Raw genomic sequence first — 17,925 nt, 5'->3', positions numbered from 1 at the left:
TCCAGGGAACGGGCTGTTTTTCAGTTTCTCAAGCCTTCTCAAGCCTCTAGAAAGCACCAAGTTGTAACAGAAAAAGGAAATCAAGCTACCCTTCACTTTTCCAACAGCAGTATCAGATATCCCTCATAGTCCATAAATAGCTCATCTGAGGCAGTGGCACCCACACTTCTGTGGTTGGTTTCTTGACAATATCTTTTTTCTTCAATCTCTGCCCCAAAGAGTTACAGGATGTATCATAATTTTGAAATTAATTAAAATTAGTTGTTTTAAGAATCTTGCCATGTCTTTTAACTTAATTATAACTACTCTATGGCAGTAGATCTCAAACAATAGCAGGCTTATGAATCATCTGGGGTGAGGTGTCAGCCTTGCTAAAAATTCAGAATTTCGTCCCTAGCTTTAGATAGTTTGCTTGAAAAAATCTGGGCTGGGACCCGAAACACTATCCTAAAAACAAAACCATAATTAGAAATCCATGATAAGGGGCCGACCCCGTGGCTTAGCGGTTAAGAGCGCATGCTCCGCTGCTGGCGGCCCGGGTTCGGATCCCGGCGCACACCGACGCACCGCTTCTCCGGCCATGCTGAGGCCGCGTCCCACATACAGCAACTAGAAGGATGTGCAGCTATGACAGACAACTATCTACTGGGGCTTTGGGGGGAAAATAAATAAATAAATAAAATAAATAAAAAAAAGAAATCCATGATAAGGACCACAACAAAGCTAAGCAGCTGATGAAAGCTCACATCCTTGTCTATAAAGGACGAGTAAATTAATGTTCCATATCTATACTTAAAATGTGGGCTTTATTTTTATCTAACTTCTATCCTCATTAGGGATTCCTACTCTTTGAAGAATCTGCTAAAAAAAATGCACACCCAACAATTAGCCTTTTGAATAAAATATACAATTACAAATCTTTCTATTAGATTGAACAAATACCATTTAGCATCTTAATAAAAAAATCACCCAACAGTTAACACTGTTAAGTTGAGGAAAGGGGTATTAGCAAGTGGAGAACATATTAATTTTCTGGCTGAGACACCTAGCCACAGTATATAGGAGAGCAGAGATGAACCTGTTTTGTTCCTCATCATTGGGAAAATTGCTAGCAATGAACGACAGGTCCTGCTGAATGACTAAGCTCAGAATAGTAAGGAAGAAAGCAAGCAGCCTGGCTGTACCTGGGAGGTTTAGCTCTTCTAACTCAATCACCGAGCGACTGCTGCTGTAATAGTCCTTCATCAGCTTCTGTAGGTCTTGAGGGGTCCCTGGTTTGGGCTCCGATTTTGCAAGAACATCAGTAATTTTCTTCTAAGACATAAGAAGGAAGAAAAAAATGGGAGGATAGATTTTAGAATGGCATTTGTCTTAGGACAGGTTGATTCCTCTGGCATTTAAACTGCACACAGGTTTTGGTGATAGCTGAGTGTGAATGTGACTGTACACTTGAGAGAACTTAATAGATATTTCTTGGGCATTACTGCTTTGAAAAATAAACAGATGATCTAAAAGATTCCTTGTAACTCTTGGTCTGTGACTTCTAGGAGAACTGAAATTTTTGCAGAAGTCTCCATTATAAGGCATTATTTACTATTAAAAGCCAAGAAATCTTGTGGCTGTAAAAACCTCTCTTTAAGCCTTAGACGATTTGAATTGCTAGGAGAGTAGAATTTTGAGACTTTCTGGCCTGATTTGGTTTTGAAGGCACTGACTCTCAGTTTGGATTTCTGGAATTAAAGTAAAAGCTGAAGGAGTAATCTGAGCAGAGGAGCCTACTGAAACGGGACTTTCGACCCTCAATTCTCAAGTCTTGGGAGAGACAGTCTTGAAGGATCCCTATGGAAAGCAGAACAGGAAATACTTTAGGACATCTATTTTGCTTTGGATTCATTTGTGTAGCATTTACTGAATGCCTGCAATGTACTAGGAACACACAATTGTTCATTCAATTTTCATCATAAACTTCCCGTCTCATTTCCTTCTAATGTTTCACCAAAGATCCAGAAAGAGCCGTTCCCTGACCCCCACCCCAGCTTTTTTTCCTCCTTCCACAATATCCTCATTTCTCTACCACCACCAATGGTCAAAGTTCTGTCAAATGAATTAACTTTTAAAAATATGTCATCAGTGGGCACATTTTAGGATGACCTCAGCCAAGGCTAAACTATCTACTAGAGTTCTGACCTTGAGCCACCAAGAACTTAACACTCCTGAAGGCCATTAGTGTACAGACTAGCAAGGAGAAGTTAAAAATCACTTCTTTAAGGACTTGCCAAACCTCAGCCAATTTGGCATCTCCCATCTTCCTTTTTGCCCATTTGCGAGCAAAGAAAACATATACACTCACACTCTCAGTTTTCTAAAAGCTTGCTGTGAAGTAATTGGTCTGAGTCCATCTTCTTTCCTCTAATCCCAGTCATATTTGCTCTGCAGACTTCAGCAGTAGACCTTTCTTGGCAGGGAGAGAATTACACTGCTGTTTTCACAACTGTGGTGGAAGGTCAAAGCTAACCACACTTTCTCCAAGACTGAGCCATAAGCAAGTTTGTACAGGGGCAACAGAGTCTTCCATATGCTCACAGACAAGTATTAAAATGCAAGGGGAACAAAAGTGCAAAAGGAGCCTTTTGCTTTAAATTATGGTTCCAAATTAGAGTCAGAAATGCCTTATACTGCCTTCTTTTGCTTATTATTTTCTTTTTATTAATATTCTAAGATAAAAAGTTTTAAAAATTGAAATGGGTAAGAAAAGAATGCAGGTACATCTCTTTCCTTAGGAGAGGGGCCAGAGGGCAGGATAGCTCTGGGCGCTTCTAGAATTAGAAACTCAAGTCTGACTTTCAACCACAGTAAAAACACAGGGTGGGTGAGAAAGATGTTTGGTGCTCCACAAGACCGAAACAGGAATCAGAAGAATTTATTTTTAGCTCCAACAGAAATACTTATTACTAGTGACCTTAGGAAAGTCACCAAACCTCACTGAATCTTACAATTTCTGCATCTTTAAAGTGGGGATTACAATTGCCTCATCAAAGGATACTATATAAAACGTGATGAAAACCATGTGAGGCCACACTATTGTAAGAAATTATTATTACCTTTTTCCTCTTCCTGGTCTTGGTGGCATCTTCTTTTCTTTCCTTTGGTTGTATCAAGAAACATTCTTTAGGCTATAAAGAAATACAAAGGAGAAAACTTTCATCTTAGCATGATGAAGCGTCAACCAATGGTACGAACCCCAAAGTGCCTACTGCCACGCATGTTATCTTCAGAGTATCTTGGTGATATTCTGCAGACAGAGAGATGCTGGACGACCCGTTGCAGGCTATCATGCAGGGGCTAGGCTGAGAGAATTTGAGAAAATCAGAAAGTGCAGATGACTTAAGACTGGAAAATCTCTGAATAAAGGTCAAAATGTGTGAGTGAGTATATATACCTGTTTGGGGTGGTGGTACAGGGCATTAAAGATGGAAGACAGTGGTCAGGTTTGTAAAATTCAGGCAGAAATAGATGTGATTAAAATTAAGATGTGCTAACAAAGTCTTTGACTAGTGGGGTTGGCATCTTCCATGAACTAGCAATGTGTGAGCCTGTACTTCCAAGTCACTGGTTTATTATTTTGTTATCCATTCCTTTCCTCTTCTCAATAAGCATATAAATTTGAAGTAGGATATATTTACTTATATTTTTACAAAACCAGCTGCACCAAATGCCTTATCTATAGTGACTACAAAATGAATGTGTCTACTGATGGTCTGACAAAGTCTCGGCACCACGGCATCCTGAGTCACCGATTTGCCTGTTGCCTTGACCCCTGACTGCCCTATACAGTTTAGTGCTATTTTTGCCCTGAGGTTGTTTTTTTTTTTTTCATGTAGAAAAACAGGAAATTTGGACTAAGACCTTGATTTATAAAATAGAATGCCTTGGATTCCATATTTATTAATCATAAGCACGAATATAAAATGTTTCCTGTGCTGGATCTTTTACGCAACATTTTCAAACAAGTTGCCAAGTAAGATATAAAATGCAAATGAAAACTTATTCTGAGTTTTTCCTTAAGTTTCCATTCCAACTAGAGAGTACTCAGTTTAAGCTAGTAAGCTACTAACTAAAGCAATCTTGTCTCCACTGGCTTTGTTTAAAATGATTACAGATGAAGCTTTCTATTAAAGTTTGCAGACAGCCTGCAGATTAAGAACGCCTATGGCCTGAAGCCAGAGAGACAGATACAATGCTACATGATTTTTTCAAGACATGGGGCCAGAACCAGCAGTTTCTAGACTCTGTTTTGTTAGTAGAGAAGTAGATTCAAAAGACTCAAGATTAAAGTAACATGGGAATCTTGAAATTTTAACTTCTTCTCAGTTAAAACAAAAAACTTGCCAAGAGCAACTGCATCACAGCTAAAGAAAAGAAAGATATTGTGCCCTCTCTTATTTAGAAAGTAAGCTGTCTTGTGGATGCAGACACATGCCAATTTGATGCTGGTACATGCCAATTAGAAACTGGGCCAAGGCCACTAATACGTCACAGAAGCTGCCAGATGGTCGTAAGAGTCCAATTACAGACCAGGCCAACATTCAGCTCGTGCTCCTAAGGCAAAGGCCTGGATACGATTAGCTGATCCCTCAAGGCATCCTGCAGTATCTTGTCACCAGGATCAAGGTTTTTGGGAAGCAGATGTAGAAACCTGTTTCATTTTCTTATTTAGCAAGTGGGGGTGCTCTCCAAGAGTATGTTCAACACGCTGGGTTGTATTTATGCTAGGTTGACCAAGCCAATTAACTCAAACATGACATAAATTAAATCTGGAAATGAGCTCAGTTATAAGGATATGGACTCTCCAATTCTGGAAGAACAAATAAAAACGTAACTCTGAATCATGCATAAGAAAAAAGAAATATGCTTGATGAACTGCTTTTGACAAGATATTGCATCAGGTTTAAATGTTAGGTTCAAATTCTGAGATCATTCTAAAGAAAACGCAGTATAATATTTGTTTTCTGGGAACAGTCACCTTAGCTGGTGGAGGGAGGGTGCTAATGAAGAAGCCAAGTTTATGGGGTCATTTTCCATAGAGGTGAGACGACTCTATGAAGAAATGCAAACCCATAGTATTGAAAATGCCTAAACTTAGCCAGCTGCCTTATGAATGCTGATGTTTACCCTCAGAGAGACTAGAGACGAAGGTGAGGAAGACCCTGGCCAGGCCAACTAAACATTTCTGGAAACCAATTCCAACACTGTCTGTCTTTGACAGTTGATAAGTAACGTCATTTCTTTATGTAATGATTTTAAATGTGTACCCTAAATATTTAGAAGAATCATACTTCCCAAAAAAATATATGAAAAAAATTAAGCTTGTAAGTGAAGCAATTTGGGCATGTTCTCAATTGCTTAAAATGTCAAAAATTATATCCTTTAATCATGATTCTTCTGGTTAACCAGGGCAAATCAACCTCAAAATGCCACTAAAGTGAAAATAAAGGAAACTGAAAAGGTATAAATCTATAAGGACCAAGAAACCAGGAGAACAAACAATAGCAGTGGAGAGATTTCAACAAGTTTTTGGAAAATGGAAAGTGGCTGAAACTGGATGGAAGTGACTTAGCACAGAGAGAAAGCTAGCACCTGTGTTTCTGGGGAAATGGAGTCTAACAATAAGTGAGTCTGTTGACCTGTTGGACTCTGAAAAGGTTCAGTAGTTGGAGGCTCAAGGTACGACAGAGAGTAAAGGGTTTAAAAGAAAGATTGGTGAAGGTTTATATTTAGAATGATTAGCCTCCCCCCCACCTCCCTCTGGGCTGTATCTCCTGCCCAGGCAGACAAGCAACTATCCTGTTACTGTTTCTTCTTGTCTTGCTCTTCCTGGCAGCAGACTGGAGGTCTATTCTCTGGAGAGAACAAGAGGACCAAGAAGTCTTGCACAGGGCAGACAGGACAGGCATGGAGACTCACTTCCTTTTCCTGTCCCTGTTTCAGGATGTCTCGACAGGCTTATATACTGTTGACAGGAGATTACTGAATTCTTCTCTGAAAAAATGAATGGCTTAAGAGAAATGCAACAAGAGAGTGATATTTGGGGTTCCACAGTAAAAATTCAGCTTGTTATCCTATCTCTCTACCATGAATTCCATTAATCAACAAACCCCACTTTTGCACAAAAATTTTCCATCAACTTTTTAGGGTAACTCTCTTTAATATGAATAGACAGCTAAAGTTCATCAGATGTCTAAGGAAAAGTCTCCAATGTGACAGCAACTAAACAACAACAACAAAAGAACCCTGAGGTAAGAGGGAGAGTACTTCAAAACAGTTACAAATAATATTCTCAGAGGGATAAGGGAAGAACTTGCAGCCATGAAACAAGAATAGTATGCTATAAAAAAAAAAGGTACAATCAGAAAACATTTAAACATTAAAACAAATAAGAAAGCTAGAATAAAAATGTAGGAGGAAGGCTTGAAGATAAAGTAGAGGAAATCTCCCAGAAAGAGGAAAAATAGTAAGAAAATTAGAGACTCAGCCCAAGAGATTCAACATTACAATAAAAGGTATTACAGAAAAGAGGTTGTATAAAATAGTGGGGAAGGAGCGATCAAAAAAATAATACAAGAAAAACTTTCCAGAACCAAAGTAAACATTCCAGAACCTGAAAGTCCAAACTGAAAGCCCATCATGGATATAGTACAACGAATAAGAAAAATACCCACACCGAGGAGCATCATTATGAAATTTCAGAACATTGTGGACAAACAAAAGATTCTAAAAACTTCCCCAAAGAAAAACAATAACATACAGAATACAAAAGGTCAGGAAAAAGAATGGTGTCAGAACTTGCAATAATAATGGACGCTAGAACTCAATGGGACAGGGCCGGCCCCGTGGCTTGGTGGTTAAGTGAGTGCGCTCCACTGCTGGCGACCCGGGTTCGGATCCCCGGCTCGCACCGACGCGCTGCTTCTCCGGCCATGCTGAGGCCGCGTCCCACATACAGCAACTAGAAGGATGTGCAGCTGTGACACACAACTATCTACTGGGGCTTTGGGGGGAAAAATAAATAAATAAAATCTTTAAAAAAATAAATAAAAAAAAAAAAAAAGAACTCAATGGGACAATGCCTTCAAAAATTATGAGGAAAACATTTGCAAATTAGACTTTTATACCCAGCCAAACTATCAATCGAGCTAAGAGTAAAATAAAGACATGTTCAGATATTTAAGGTCTCAAAAAATTTAATTCCTACCCACAGCTATTGTATTACAGCAAAATAAAGAGCTAGGCCAAGAAAGAGGAAGATATGGGATTCAGCAAACAGGGAGACTAACCCAGGAGAGTGCTGAAGGGGAAGTAAAGAGAAGTTTCAATTGCTCAGCAGGCCTAAAGAATAACCAGTTCAGAGTGGAACAGAGTATGGAAGTCTCCAGGAAAGAAAAAGAAGTGACCTATTTGAGCATATGGAAAATGTTATTCATGAACATGTGGAAGAGATGTTGGAACATATGGAAACAATTAATAATAGGAACACAGCAAGCTAGGCAAATGAAGAAATGAGGTAATTATTAATGCCAGGAAAATAGAGTTGTATAAGAAAAGAGGAATAATTATAGCTTCTTTTTCTCTCAGCAATGAACAGTGTTTCCATGCTCATAATAATGAGATAGCGACAACTATTTTAATCAAAACATGATACCATGTTGGCAGGGGATGCAGCAGTTGGAGAGGGAATGGGAGCACATGGCAGAGCTCTGTCCTCATGTGCTACCTAAGGAAGTCAATAGGTCATGTCAGAAACTGATAAATCAAGAAACAGCAGTCTAAACTGTCAGGTAGCAAACAAGAAAAACAGCTAAAAGCTGAGGGTAGCTGCCTCTGAAGAAAGACCTAGGATAAGAGTAGGCAAGGGGACTGCTGCTTTTTCATTAAAAACGTTTAATAGTGTTTGACTATTACTTTGGTAAAAATAAAAAAATTTAAATTGCTATTTTATTACAAAAAATTTAATTGCCATTTTTTACAATGTTCCATCCATTTTTTACAATTTTTATTGTAAGAATAAAAACAATTTAGAATTGGCTTTTTTGTTTCTTTTGGGTTTTCTTAAGTTACTCAATATACTCCCACCAAAATGTCTAAAATTAAAAGTGTAATAACTCCAAATTGACAAGGATATAAAGGATATAAAGCAACCAAATGCTCATATACTGATGGTGGGAATGCAAAAATGGTACAATCATTTTGGAAAAGTCTAGCCGTTTTTATAACACTAAACATGACTCAGCAATTCCACTCCTATGTATTTGCTCAAGAGAAATAAAAATATATGTTCACAAAAATACCTGTATGTGAATGTTCATGGCAGATTTATTGGTAATAGCCTTAATCAGGTAATAGCCCCAGGTATCCATCAATAGATGACTGGATAAACAAAGTGTGGTATATTCGTACAACTGACTATTACTCAGTGTTATGGACTGAATTGTGCCCCTGCCCTAAATTCATATGTTGAAGCCTGAACCCCCACGTGGCTGTATTTGGAGAGAGGGTATCCTCAGATGAGGAGGAAGAGATACCACGGATGCACATGAACAGAGGAAAAGCCATGTGAGGACACAGAGAGAAGGCAGCCATCTGCAAGCCAGGGAGAGAGGCCTCAGGAGAAACCAAACCTGCTGACACCTTGCTCTTGGACTTCCAGCCTCCAGAACTGTTGAGAAAAAAATTTCTGTTGTTTAAGCCACTCCATATGTGGTATTTTGTTATGGCAGCCTTAGCAGACTAATACACTCAGCAATAAACAAATAAATGAACCACTATAATCAACATGGATGAATCTAAATACCATTGTGCTGAATAAGAAGCCTTGAACAAAAGAGCATATCCTGTATGATTTTATTTACATGAAATTTTAGAACAGGCAAAACTAATTTGGGGCGGGAGAAACATCAGAACAGTGGTTGCCTCTGGGGAAAGGAATTTGGAATGGTGATTGAGTGGGAGGTGGTATGAAAGAATTCTGGGGTGATGGTAATGTACTTTATCCTGTAGGGGTTTGTGTTACAGAATTGTATGAATTTGTCAAAACTCTTTGAATGGTATGTTTGATACTTGTGCATTTTATTGTATATTAACTTTAAAGGAAAAAAAAAGATCTCTAAAGTAAATATTAAACTTTTGTTAATGATATGCATGCTGAAGTGTTTGCAGGGAGTGTACTGATTTTGCAAATTACTTTGAAATATGTCAAAAATAAGGTGATTGATGGATGGACAGTGTCTGAACACATTGTAAAATTTTGCACTTTGAGGACACTGAGGGTGAGGGCTTGCAGAAAGTGAGGAAAATTTTATTGGAAACTGGAGGAAAGGGAATCTTTGCTGTGTAGTGGTAGAAAGTTTAGCAATACTGTTTGTCTGCTGTTGTGCAGAAAACAGAAAATGTGCCTAATACTATGGGTAACCTAGCCAAGGAGATTTTCAAACAGTGTTGAAGGTGTCACCTGATTTCTTCTTGTGGCTTATGATAAAATGCAAAAGCAGGGAGTTAAATTGAGAGAAAGACTGCAAAGAAGTCAAGGGTATGATTAAGACCTCAGAAAGAACAAAGGTGGTGCCTGGTGTACTCTTCAGTCATATAAGAGCTCTTTAAAGAAATTAAAGGTGTGCCTCAGATTCTCTCAAACATGCCTCTAGGAAGCTTAAGGGTATTGTCCTCAATTGTCTCAGCAGGGGCCCAAGGCAGAGAAGGGTTGATATGGAAAAGATATGTAGGTGTGACTTCTGCCTAATGGAGTGAACCCCCAGAAGAATCACAGGAGACCCATAAATTTCTTAAAGGAGTTATATATTCAGAAACACCTCTAGTTTGGGCTGAAAGGGTCAGAAATGGAATAAAATGAGGGGAGGCCTTTGAACCCTCAGAATTCTACTGTCAAGATGCAGACTGAAGGAGCTGCTCAGTTGCAAACACAGGTTACCTTTCATAAAAAAAAAAAAAGGCGGGGGATGACTCAGAGGGCAGAATAAAGAAACCAAGAGCAGAGCTGAGAACCCTGGAAGAACCTTAAGAACCTGGGCCTTAAGACTTGATCAGGAAACGCCCAACATTCTCAGAATGCCGCGGCCCAATGACTCCTTGTCTGGGAGGTTTTGTATGCCTGTCCCACCACTCTGTGTTGGGTATGTGGGGGAGATAAGCTGTTTCTTTGTTTCATACGTTGAGAAGAAACGTACTCAGAGAGCTGTATTTAAGGAATAAACCCGAGGAACCTCGGCTGCACCTGCACCTGATTTAGACAGGAAATTCTGGGCACTGTTTACGCTGTGAGGGGAGGAGACTTTTGCAAGTCTTGAGGGGTGAATACATTCCGCATTTGGGAGGGACATAAATCATGGGCCAGAGGGTAGACTGTGGTAGCCAGGTTCCAGGATGACTACCAATGACCACTATCTCCTGTCCTCGTCCCCTCCTCTTGAATGTGGACTGGATATACCGACTTGCATCTAACAGTACAGATGGGAGTGAGGTGATGTCAGCTCTGAGGTTAGGTTATAAAAGACGGTGGTTTCCGCCTTGAGTGCTCTTGCTTGCTCTCTCTTGGGTCCTGGCCTGGGGAAGCCAGAGGCAAGGTTGTGGGGCAGCCAGTGGTGAGGCTCACATGGTGAGGGATTGAGGCTTGCAAACATGGGGGTCAAGCCCCCCAACCCCTCCCACAGCTTGACTGGCACCTGATACTAACTTTTGGGACAATTTGTTATGCAACAATAGACTAATACAAAGAGGAGCAGAATTGAGACACCAGCATGGAAAGGAAAAAAGTAAATGAGCAAGTCGATAGGACACAGTCCTCTTTTCTCTTAAAACAGTCAAGAATAATCTTGAAGATAAAGAGTGAGAGAGATATGAAATGATCAACGTTCAAATAAGGAAATACTAAGAAAATACAACAGCAGAGAAAGGTGAGTAAGGAGGGAAAGGGATAAGTACTCTTGCTGAAGATTCCTCTATAATTCAAGGAGATAAACAAAAGGCTGGCTTAAGAAAAAAGAAGGCCAGTGTGGTCTCTGTGGGGGAGAGGCTGGGTCATGGAACCATTGAGAGGCTACTGACATCGTAGGGGCATCAATGAAAAGTCACACAAACCCTTGTAAGGGATTATATTCTGGGAACCATAATTACAGAGTCACTAGGGCTGCTCTGAAATGACTGATGCTGAGGAGGGAAGAGGTGACGCAATCTCTAGGAATTCATCATTTATTTTGGAAGCAATATCTGGAAAAAATAGAACTGCTGGCAAATCTTTATGCTCACATTATTAAGGAGGCCAAGGATGATTATTTAGATGTAAAATGGTTGCTAGAGATGATGTAGTTGCACGGGTAAAAAACTTTTATAAAGTTGTAAATCTACTGCTTGAAATACTGGACGATGGGAGGTGTGGACATGGTCATAGAAATGGGAGGCCCAGCTACAGCAAAGGAGGGAGCACCATCTGACTGGACAGACCCTCTCACCTGCGGAAGTTAAAGCCTAAACGTAGATTACAGTGGCAGCATGATGCCAGGCAGTTTCTATGCAAACAGAAAAACACCTTAAAGAACAGCAAAGCAACTAAGAAAATTTGAAAAAAATTCAAAACTTAAATATAGCCCAAAATAATATCTTTTTTTTTTTTGATCCAGGAAAAAAATGTAATTACTATTGAAAAACAAATATCTGGTCACATCTGCCAAACGAGTCAAGTGCCTAATACCGTACTGGGTACCGTAGTGAACAGAAAAGAACTCTGGCCTCTGAGGTGCTCAGGACCTTGCTGGAGACTCAAGCTCCATGTGGTAAACAACTGGAGGAAGATTCAAGAAAGGACAGTCAGCCTGACAAGAAGGTCGTCCTTGGGGTGGTGAGATGAGGTCCAGAGGGAGAAGAGCAGCTGGAGAGAGGGGATGGGGAGCCCACAGAGGAGCCAGAGGGACTGTGTGGGCAGTTGGAGTTGGAGGAGGAGAGACTTCATCTCTGCATGTCAAGGTGGAGGGGGCTGGGGGAGGGACTGAAGAGACCTCTGCTGGCAGCAGTGTCAGGGAACTGATGGCCCACAAAGGATGGAGATGGGAAGAGTGGAGAGAAAACTGAGATACTGGTATAGCTACCCATTCCTTCATTTCACAAATAACGAGCGCAGTTTGGGGCAAGGTCCTGTGCTGGGTGCTGTGGAGATGCACAGATAAACTCTGTCCTCAAGGTGTACAGTTTGGTGGGGAGACCAGGGAGCTGGACGGATAACACTCACATGAGGCAGAGGGGCACCAGGAGACTCCTGTGTGAATTCTCCAGCCAGGGAAATGAGGATAGGCTTGGAGAAAGGGGTTAGTGCATTTTGTCTGCATAGGACTTGGATTCTTTAAAGCAATTTGGTAGTGAGAGAAATTAGAGCAAGAAGAAAAGTGGTTAAAATGGGCAGTAAAATCTTAAACTTCTGTGATTTTTTTTCTTAGCAGAAAATAGCAATGGCATGTGACCAACAAAGCACACGAGGACATGGTGAATCCAATTTTCCAAGTTGGATGAGGAAGGACAGGTGAAAAGGGAGGTGGAAGCAGCAACGTCCTTAGCACATGGCTTACAGCTAGTCCCGTGGGCCATGACTCCCTGAGGCTGAGAGAGAGACTCAGAGAGAGACTCAGAGAGGGCTCTGCAGCGAAGCACTGAGCAGAAGCAGAGGTCAAAGGAGGCACGACTAGGGTGTGGTCGGTGGATAAGTTAGGGTAAAATTAAATCCTACCTTGGTGAAATAAATTGAAAAGCTAAGGATGTGAACCTGTGGGTCTTTGAAAGAATGGTTAAAACTAAAACTGATATAGGGTCTTTTAGTAAGATATTTAATGGCCAAAGAGAAAACCAAGATGATTACATATTAAATAGATATATCTTTCTGCATTCCCTGTCCCACAAAGAAAAAATAATGAATAAAACAAAAAAGACGAAGTATATTTCACCATAATAATTATCACTTCTGTGCTTACTCTTTGCCACCCACTGTTGAAAGGGCTTAATAAGTATTAATTATTTAATCCCCACTGCAACTCTGTGAGGAAAATACAATCATCACCATTTTACCAATGAGACTGAGGCACGGAGAGGTCACCTTGTCTAAGGTCTTGCAGCTTGTAAGTAATGACTATGCTAAACTGCTTCTCACAATTATCCTAAACCTGGTCACAAACTTTGGGTGAGTCACCCTCTAGTGGAATGAGTTTAGTGCCACTTGCAACAAGAATAAGACCACAAATCCTTATTATGAAGATGACAACTTTGGACTGACAGTAGATAGTGCTTTAAAAATCACACGATTACCAAGCAGGTTTGAAAAGCTGTAAATGGATGTGAGTGGACAGCGGGAAGATTAAAAAGGAAATAAGAGGTCATTGGTCCAGGAAACAAAGTTTATCAAATGGCACTGGCGGTAACATCAAGGCAGCCAATCCCCTGATAAGGATTCACACAACGGACCCTATGCTGGGTAGACATGAGGCCCTGGGAGCCTGTGGCAGCATGGCATGGCACTGTAATCATGCACTGATGCAGGGGTAATCTTGCATATCTATGAAATTTGTCTCCTTTTAGGAACTGTTTCCAAAAGAACTGGACGTTTGGTGAAAATGTGATATAAGAATCTAAGACACCATTATTGTAAAATACATTTATATTATAAAACACATATTAGGGGGAAATAGACCTTGCTGGTTTCTAATTAATGAAGCATGGCTTTTTCAAAGGCACAGAAGGTAAAGCTTCCCTCAAATCTCACCAACAATGATGTCAGGACACAGGGAATGCTGCAGAGGGGCAGAGGAGGCTGAGTTCAGAATCCCACAGTTGTGACTGTTACCTGCTGGGCTTTCTTTGATGGGGCAGGAAGTGGAGCTGTCTTCTGCTGTGTCATGTCTGTGTCTCCTCCTCCTTCACCATCTGATGCTTCTAGGAGATATAAAGTTTAAAAATTGGAAAAGGGTTTCTCTCTCTCTCTCCCATTGCTAGTGCAATCTTGGTACCACCTTCCTAGAAGGTTCTATCCCTTGACTTAGTAATTCCATCTCTAGGAAGCTGAACTTAAGGAAATGATCCAAAATGAAGATAGAGATGTAAGCGCCAAGATGGCAGTCTCAGTTGAAAACTGATGATTATTCAGATGTCTAACATTAGAGAATGTTTAATTACGGAACACTCACACTGATTTTACAGATATTAAACTCCCCATTTTCAGATAAGAAAGCTGCTGCTTAGAGGGGTGAAGCAATTTGCCCCAGGTCACACACCTGGGAACCCAGATCTGTTTGAGTCCAAAGTCTTCCCCACAAGTGATACTGCCGGCACTGAGAACCACCCAGCTCTCGACACCCGGCTGCTGGCCCCAGCGGGAATGTTAAGAGATTGTGACAAGGATTATAGACCATGAGAAATTCTTATTTGAAATTTTTAAATCTTTCAACAATAGAAGAAATAGATTTTTACTCTAAGAATCACAAAAAATAAAAGTTTTAATGGTTTTCCTGTTTATAAAGCTCTCTCGAAGAAACATGGCAACCATTAGTTTCTTACTTCCCACAATGCCACATTGTCTTCCAGAGTTCAGGGGTTGCTCACTTTACACACATTTTTGAATCTTTGAAAGGCTTTACTCACTTCCTTTGAGTTTCTCTATATGTGAATTTGTGAGCAACCTTGGTCAGAATTCATAGTTAGGTCCAAATTAACCACTTTGGTAGGGCTGAACTTTTAAATGTTTGTATACTGTGATGCTTAATTTTACGTATCAACTTGATTAGGCCACAGGGTGCCCAAATATATGATCAAACATTATTCTACATTGTTCTGTGAGGGCGTCTTTGGATGAGATTAACATTTGAATGGGTAGACTGAATAAAGCAGATTGCCCTCCCTAATACCATGGGCCTCATCCTACCAGATAAAGGCCTGAACAGAACAAAAAGGCTGACCCTCCCCTGAGTAAGGGAATTTTTCCTGCCTTTGGACTTGAAATGATATATCAGCTCTTCCTGGATCTGGAGCCTGCCAGCTTCCAGACTGGAACTATACCATCAGTTCTCCTGGGTCTCAGGCCTTCTGACTAGGCGTGGAACTCAACAATTGGCTCTCCTGGGTCTCCAGCTTGCCAGTTCACCTTGCAGATCTTGGGACTTGCCAGCCTCCATAACTGAGTGAGCCCATTCCTTGTCTATCAGTTCCTACCTGTCTGTCTGTCTGTCTATCTATCTACTACTGGTTCTGTTTTTTCTAGAGAACCCTGATTAATACACGTACTTTTAACTGTATAACATGAAAAAAAAGACTCTGCCCAATGGAGTAATAGCAGGTAGGAGAATAACAGGGCTTTTTAAATGAGCAATTAAGTTGGGCATTAAAAGTATTTATAGAACTTCTGCTTCTAGGAAGATAGTAATAGTAGTCATATTTTTCCCTATTCCTCCTGCTAAGTACAACTAAAAATCTTGGACATTATATATGAAAGAAACATAGGAAGTCTCTGAAAGGTGGAGAGAAGGCAGACCTGCTAGGGACTTTGGGGCCCAAGGAACAACATAGTGCTGAGCTCTGTGGGTTATCTTTTTGGCTCATTATCTCAGACTTGGAGCTAAAGAAGCTAGCAACTTGGAAACGCCAATGGGAACAGAAAAAAAAGTCCCCCAAAACATCTGCCTTATTTAACAAAATGACCAGGAAAGGGGCAGCCTAGCAAGACCAAAAACTTTTAGACAGAAACCACCTGACTCCAGCCAAACACCACAGGAAATTATGGCTCCACCAGCAAAGGCTGAGTGGGGAGCCTAGACTTCCACCCTTGCCAGGATGTAACGAGGTGCACCAACTCCTCCTCCACTTCCCACCAGCTGCTGTCAGAGATGGTCGTGCTGAACCCCCCAAAACGGATTTTCATCCCTGAAGGGTGGCAACAAACCCCTGTCCTCTCTTCTCATCGCCACCACCACCATTGCAGTACCAATGGAGACCACATGGGGAGCCTGGACTTCCACCTCCTCCTGGCAGTAATGAAGTGCACCTCTCTCTCCCCACTAGGACAGAGTCCAGAGGAGGCCTAGAAGAGAGTCAGGATTTACCACACTGCCCAGTGGTAATGAGGCCACATGTACACTAATGGTTCTAGCAACCACTAAAAAAGCAGTACGAATAGAGATACTCAAAAACACTATGATAAATCAAAATAGAATTTTAAATATGTTCAAGTAACCCACAGGCAGCAGGAAAGAGAAAACAGAGAAACAAAAAGCAAACAAACAGAAAAGACAAAATAAAATGGCAGATTGAAATCCCAACATATCAATAATTACATTAATGTAAATGGTCTCTGTCAATGTAAAGACAGAGACTAAAGACTGGATTAAAAAACATGACCTAACTATATGATGTTTATAAGAAACTTACCTCAAATATAATAATATAGGCAAGTTGAAAGCAAAATGATGGAAAAAAACATAACATGCATATATTGATCAAAAGAAAGCAAGAGTGTCTATATTAATATCAGACAAAGTAGTCTTCAGAGTAAAGAAAATTACCGGAGAAAGAGAAGACATTATATAATGATAAAAGGGTGAATCTGCTAAGACATAGCAATCCTAAGTGTGTATGCACCAAACAACAGAGCTATAAAATATGGGCAGCAAAAAAAAAAAAAAAAATTTAAGAAATGAAAAGTGAAATAGACATACCTACAATTAACTTGCAAACTTCAACAGTCCTCTCTCAAAAATTGAGAGATGACTAGACAGAAACTCAGCAAGGATATAAAAGAACTGAGTGACACCATTAAGCAATAGGATTTTGATCAACATTTGTGGAACACTCTACTCAACAACAGCAGAATATAGTTTTCAAGTGTTATGGAACATATGCCAAGACAGCCCATATTCTAGGACAGAAAACATCAACAAATTTAAAAGAATTGAAATTGATAAACATCATGTATAGAAAACCTATAGCAAACATTATACTTAATGAAAGACTGAAAGCTTTCCCTTTGACTGGGAACAAGGCAAGGATATCTGCTCTGACCGGTATTATTCAACATAGTGCTAGAACTTTTAACGAGTGCAATAAGACAAGCAAAGGAAAGGAAAGGCATATACATCAGAAAGGAAGAAATCAAACCACCCTCATTTGTAGATAACATGATTATGTACATTGAAAATCTCAAGGAATCTAAAACAAAAAAAACCCAAAACTGCCAGAACTAGGTGAGTTTAGCAAAGTTGCAGAATAAAAGATAAACATGCAAAAATCAATTTTATTTCTACATACTAGCAATGAACATGTGAACACAAAAATTAAAAGTACAATGCCATTACAATTGCTAAAAAACCCCAAAATACTTAGGTGCAAATTTAACAAAACATGCATAGGACTTCTGCACTGAAGACCACAAACACTGATGAAAGAAATCAAAGAAGACCTAAATAAATGGAGAGACAAGCCACGTTCAGGGATTGGAAGACTAATCACAGTAAAGATGCTAGTTCTCCCCAAATTGATATACAGGTTTAACATAATTTCTATCAAAATCTCAGCAAGATTTTCTCTAGCTATATACAGATCATTCTAAAATTTAATGTAGAATGGCAAAGGAGCTAGAATAGTTAAACCAATTTTAAAAAACAATAATCGAGGGGGAGGAATTAATCTCCACAATTTCAAGACTTATTATATAGCTACAGTAATCAAGACTGTGCGATATTGGTGAGGGATAGACACGTAGATGAATGGAATAGAATACAGACTCAGAAAGAGACACACACAAAATGCCCAACTGATTTTTGACAAAAGTGCAAAAGCAATTCAGTGGAGGAAAGATAACTTTTTCAATAAACGGGAAAAAAAAAAAAAAAA

At 39.9% G+C, this 17,925-nt stretch overlaps 1 protein-coding gene across 5 annotated transcripts in view; it reads right to left on the bottom strand.

Annotated features, from left to right (window-relative positions):
• Positions 1-17,925, bottom strand: part of CMSS1 (cms1 ribosomal small subunit homolog) — a 357,534-nt gene that overhangs the window by 15,707 nt on the left and 323,902 nt on the right. For 4 of the 5 annotated variants that reach the window (XM_087439495.1, XM_087439496.1, XM_087439499.1 and 1 more), the window contains 3 exons: positions 13,892-13,980; positions 3,102-3,173; positions 1,185-1,314 (listed from right to left, as the gene is read on the bottom strand). In XM_087439495.1, coding sequence (XP_087295621.1) covers positions 1,185-1,314; positions 3,102-3,173; positions 13,892-13,980 — 291 coding nt within the window. The remainder of the gene's footprint in view (positions 1-1,184; positions 1,315-3,101; positions 3,174-13,891; positions 13,981-17,925) is intronic. The other variant, XM_087439498.1, reaches the window with a different exon arrangement.

Source organism: Ceratotherium simum, chromosome 15 (assembly GCF_057802395.1).
Source record: "Ceratotherium simum simum isolate JZ-2026a chromosome 15, ASM5780239v1, whole genome shotgun sequence".
Taxonomy (NCBI): Eukaryota; Metazoa; Chordata; class Mammalia; order Perissodactyla; family Rhinocerotidae; genus Ceratotherium; species Ceratotherium simum.
Note: the sequence above shows the minus strand (reverse complement) of the source record. Positions and strands in the feature narration are given on the sequence as shown.